We start from the raw sequence: 5,000 nt of genomic DNA, 5'->3' as shown, positions 1-5,000 counted from the left end.
GGTTATTACCTGATGCAGATCCCCGCTGGCTGGCTGACTGGGCGGTGTGGAGGATACAGACTGATCCTGACCAGTGGAGCGGTCAACGTGTTGTGTCAGGCCTTGTCTGTCTGGATACCTCGCTACGGACCTCACGCCTTTGCTGCCTTGCTGTTTGTCAGCGGCCTGGCCAACGTAAGAGCGTGAATTAAGAATGTTTTCTTTCTATCGAAACGCCATGCAGAATAATAATTTATTATGAAGGGATGGTTGCTTGCTTGCCTGACTTTTTCATTCATTGATTGAATGCATGGTTGAGTGGCCAGCTGTTGATGTAAGGATGGGCGGATTGGCTGATTGGTTGGTTAATCATCACTCAATTAATCCATCAATCTATCAACTGATTTGGTTGTTGATTTCACACTAACTTAATTGCTTGTGTGTTTGCTCACTGGCTTGTTGTCAGATCAGCTTTTTTGTTTGTCCGAGGGGACCATATCGTCTTTTGTTTCATCTTTATCGACCAAGGCCGAAGGCCGCGGTTGATAAATATGTGACAACAGGCTCTCTCTCTCTCTCTCTCTCTCTCTCTCTCTCTCTCTCTCTCTCTCTCTCTCTCTCTCTCTCTCTCTCTCTCTCTCTCTCTCTCTCTCTCTCTCTCTCTCTCTCTCTCTCTTGCTGATTGTCTGTTGTGTAAAATGTATGGAATAGTGTCCCTTGATCTCAATCGCAATACTCGTTGTTCATGCCTTCGGCCGCTTCGGCCAGCAAATGATCTTGACTCCGCTCTTTAAACATATGCAGAATATGCGTATCGTTTGTTGTATCTGTTATTTGTTTCAACATTGACGTTTGTAGGCCAGGAGCCATTCGTTATATCGACTTTTACACCGCAACATTCCGAAGTCGTTCAATGAAGAGAGTAGTCCATCATTAAACTCTAACAATGCAGAGAACCTCTACATTATTCCAGTTGTACTCTGCGAATACACTAAAAACAGGTCAGATCGAGGCTCGGTAACCATGGAATAAGCTCCGGTAACCATGGAATAAGCTCGGGTAGCCATGGGATACGCAGCGTATTCACCTACTTAACTTAACATAGACAAAGAAGCAGGTCATGGGATAAACGATGAATAAACCATCTCTTTACACGTGTGTATATCATGTTAATGAGGTCGGGTCAAAGTACAGTCACCAAGACAAACTTCATCCTGGAAACGCTTTTGCGTTTGTCGTTTCCACTGGCAGAATGTTGTGAACGCATACGTTAAGCTGTAATTCTTATTGTGACCTATTTTTGCTTTTGACGTCAAAGATTTCACCAGGCTTTGGAATATATCAAAGTGCCAGAACACGCTTCTTCAATTTGGATATTTCGACTCTGACAAGTTTGACGCAGACGGCACGCAGGTACAGAATGTATGATAACAAGAATACTGCATCGCTAGCTGTGATACCAAGTTTACACTTGTTCCTTGTTCCTTTATTGAAAAGCTCTCTTTTGCTCGCATTTCAAATTTTGAAAAAAGAGAAACACGTATAAGCTTGCCATAGCAAGCCATGTGACATTGTCAATAAATACTACATTGTCTTGCTAAATGTTACTGTTTCTTTGTTCTCAGGCTTGTACGTTTCCCGCGCTGTTTGCTGTGACGGCTAAATGGTGTCCACCCAATGAATCCAGTCGCCTGATGACCCTCGTTAACCTCGGTAAGCTGTCATTGGTAAAGACGTTGTTATACATGCCTTGTTGTAACCGAGTGCACGAAGCACAACAATCACCTTTGGAGGCAAAGGCCAGTCAAACAGGATTGAGAATTGTAGAGGTCGATTAAAAGCCCTATAAAAACTGCCATGGCTACGCAAAGGTTACAGAGAGTATACAAGGGGACAACATCAACCAGACCCCATCACAAACAGCCACTCCACATTTCACTGTCTTTTTTTTTATTTTTTTTTTTAGAACTGCATCAGTTTTATTAGTTACTATTTCAACAAAAACAGCACAAACACGACTATTATCAACAACACAGAACGGGAGGTAAATCTTCAAAGACGCACCAAGTGTGCGTTCCCAATTTTGGACGCCATTTTTGCTAGCATTTTCACAGTAAATCGTAATATTTCCATATCTATTGAATGATTTTGGTATTTTCTTTGATTGTGCCGATTCTCCTATCTCTCTGGCATGTACTGGGTGCTTTGTGACCAGTTTCTCCTCTAGACTCCACATTTCACTGGTGTGCTGTCTTTATTCGAGCGTATCAAAAACGTAGAGTCACTATAAATAGCTCACGCTTTGGCAGGGAGACAACTCCATCAATGCAGAGCAACTGCCTGTAACAAAGGGGGACTACTGGGTCACCCTGTCACTTTATGCAGATTTGACTTTACTGCATGCTCAAAATCGGTGCCCCCGACCCTCACATACACACACGCAGGCACGCATACAATAACAACAATAACAACACTTTGTTGTCCATTACAACACTCGCTTTATTTAATACTTACAACTCCAGTAGCAGGATATCTGTATCTGTATCTGTAGGTTACGTCGCTAGCATCCTGAACGGTAAAACACTCAGTTGAATCCAGCTTTCCGTCTGCTTGCTGATGATAACTTTGCATTTCGTGCGCCGAGCGTGTCTTTCTCGTGATTCTGTGTCGTTCGGAGTCAGTCAGCTGCTTTCTGAACCACATGGAGTCGATTTCTTACTGAAACTTGCGGGCTTGTCCCACCGAGCGGCTATCCCATCCGCCATTGTTTTGAGTCGTCATGCTAACGGCACGCGCTCGCGACGAAAACCAGTCTATGACGGCCAATTTTAATCTTCAAATGGTGGAGAGCAGACGTCAAAAAACTCATTTTGATTTAATCATTTAGCATACTTGTGGTGCTTTATTGAGCAAACCGGGCCAGGTGCGTCTTAATTAAGGTACACTAGATTCCCCAAAATCTTCAAATTGGCCGAATTCGAAAAAAAAAACCTCTCCAAAATGGCGGCGCGGACACTATATCTTTAACATGAAACAATTTCTTTGACGCACCCAACTTGCCTCTAAACGACCATAATACATCAGAATTATTATGACAAATAAGACAAATACACACAAAACACACTGGTTCTCCAAAGATTTACACTCGCATTAATTATCACTAATCCTATAAAACATACAATAAATAAAATAATGTTCTTGTTGCCTTTTTGCCTATAAAAATCAATAAGTGCACTATATAACACCATCTCATATCTTAAGAAGACATACATTATAAGATGTTTAGTGGCTTGTTGACAGACCAGCTTTTTTGTTGGTCCAAGGGGACCATATCGTCTTTTGTTTCATCTTTATCGACCAAGGCCGAAGGCCTCGATTGATAAATATGCGACAAGAGGCGATATGCTCCCCGAGGACCAACAACAAAATGCTGGTCTGACAACAAGCCACCAAACATCGTTTTTGTCATCAATTTGGTAGTGCAAGAAAATGCGCAATAACCCACAGAGAGACGAATTTTTAGAATCCAATTCCGGGCCGCAAAGCAGCGTCACAGTAGTTCGAGATCTTCTTCTTCTTCTTGGCGTTCGCAGAGGTTACACAATCAGTCCAGCACTGGTGATAAATGTTGTCGTTTTCTCCAACTCCTGTCGACTGCCGTATAGTTTGGTCTGCAAGGGAGTTGGTGACGGCCACACTTCTTTTCGTTCCTCATCTAGTAAGGGACATCGCTGTAAGATGTGTTCCGCTGTTTGGTCCTCTTGACCGCAGGCACAGGTTGGTGATGGCGCCAGCTTGAACTTTCGGTTCATGTGAGCATTGAGCCTGTTGTGGCCAGTACGCAGCCTGATGAGGTTAACTTGCTGCTCTCTGGACATTGTGTGGTAGTCATCTCTGTTTGTCCTTGGCCTCATCAATGCCTTGATGATTGTCTTCTGCTCACTAAAGCTGACACTGTTTTCAGGTTGGTCTTCCACGGCTCCTTCTTTTGCCAGCTCATCTGCCCTTTCATTTCCTGGTATCCCACAGTGTGCTGGTATCCACTGGAGGACAACTCTTCTGGTTTGTCTGACCATCTGTAATGCTTTGGCCAGCTGTGGGAGTTTGTCGTTCTCTAGGGCCTGAAGGACTGAAAGGGCGTCCGAGAGGAAGACAACTTGGTAGCAAGGGTCTGCGGAGTCCTGAACAAAGGAGGCGGCCTGCATGAGAGCTTCTGCTTCTGCTTTATAGTTTGTGCAGTGTTTGCCAGTGGCAACGCTGGATGTAGCTGTATGTCCCCCAGGGAACTGGATGAGAATGCCTGCACCTCCATTGAGCACGGCGTTAGTTGCTGATCCATCGGTGTATACATGGATCCACGCCTCTTTTGGGTACTGTTCGTCGATCAGGGCTAAGGTGAGTGCCTGTCGAGCTGTGTCATTCTGATCTTCTCCTGAGGTAACATGTGGAACACTGGTGCAGATCTGGATGCCTGGTTTCTCTGTTGCCTTGGGGGTTTCCTCTTCTTCTTGAGTCAGAGGTAGAGTGGTAGTTCGGGATAACACGTCAAACTTGTCTGGGATGTCAAACGTCGCTTGTTGACGCTTTTCTTCCAGTCTGAAAATGTACAGAGCTGCCATCAAAAGTGTGAGTTCAGACAGTGTTTAGCATATTTCTTTTCTTTTAAGTGTTTTATGACTTTTCGTTGTGGATTTTGCGATGACAGAGAAAAGCTGAAAATTGACCATGAGTCGCCGCGGTAGTTATCAACATTGATTGGGTCTTTGGGAGTGAATGCTTACAATTATTGTTCTCGGAAACACGAATCCAAAGCCGCACATCAAACAATCAGCCTGATTGGCTTTTACTTTGACAATCCACGTTTCACCTGAAAGCTCAAACCCATTCACCACCTCGATTTATTGCATGGGGAACAACATATTTATTTCCCGGCTGGTTATGAATGAAAACCCGTACAAATGATGACAATATGAGTTATTTTTAATATGATAACTTTTAGCAAATGATAACAGACATGTCGA

At 43.8% G+C, this 5,000-nt stretch overlaps 2 protein-coding genes across 2 annotated transcripts in view; both read left to right on the top strand.

The window, feature by feature from the left end:
• LOC138973308 (arylsulfatase B-like) overlaps positions 1–5,000 on the top strand; it is a 443,818-nt gene that overhangs the window by 358,240 nt on the left and 80,578 nt on the right. The window lies entirely within an intron of this gene.
• LOC138973313 (sialin-like) overlaps positions 1–5,000 on the top strand; it is a 22,112-nt gene that overhangs the window by 1,903 nt on the left and 15,209 nt on the right. Inside the window, exons 3-4 of the mRNA XM_070346033.1 lie at positions 1–174; positions 1,605–1,692. The exon at positions 1–174 is cut by the window's left edge and continues 57 nt beyond it. Of these exons, the coding sequence (XP_070202134.1) occupies positions 1–174; positions 1,605–1,692 (262 nt within the window). The remainder of the gene's footprint in view (positions 175–1,604; positions 1,693–5,000) is intronic.

This window comes from Littorina saxatilis, linkage group LG8 (genome assembly GCF_037325665.1).
Source record: "Littorina saxatilis isolate snail1 linkage group LG8, US_GU_Lsax_2.0, whole genome shotgun sequence".
In the NCBI taxonomy this organism is placed as follows: Eukaryota; Metazoa; Mollusca; class Gastropoda; order Littorinimorpha; family Littorinidae; genus Littorina; species Littorina saxatilis.
The sequence above is the reverse complement of the archived record's forward strand: the minus strand, read 5'-3'. Positions and strand labels throughout refer to the sequence as shown.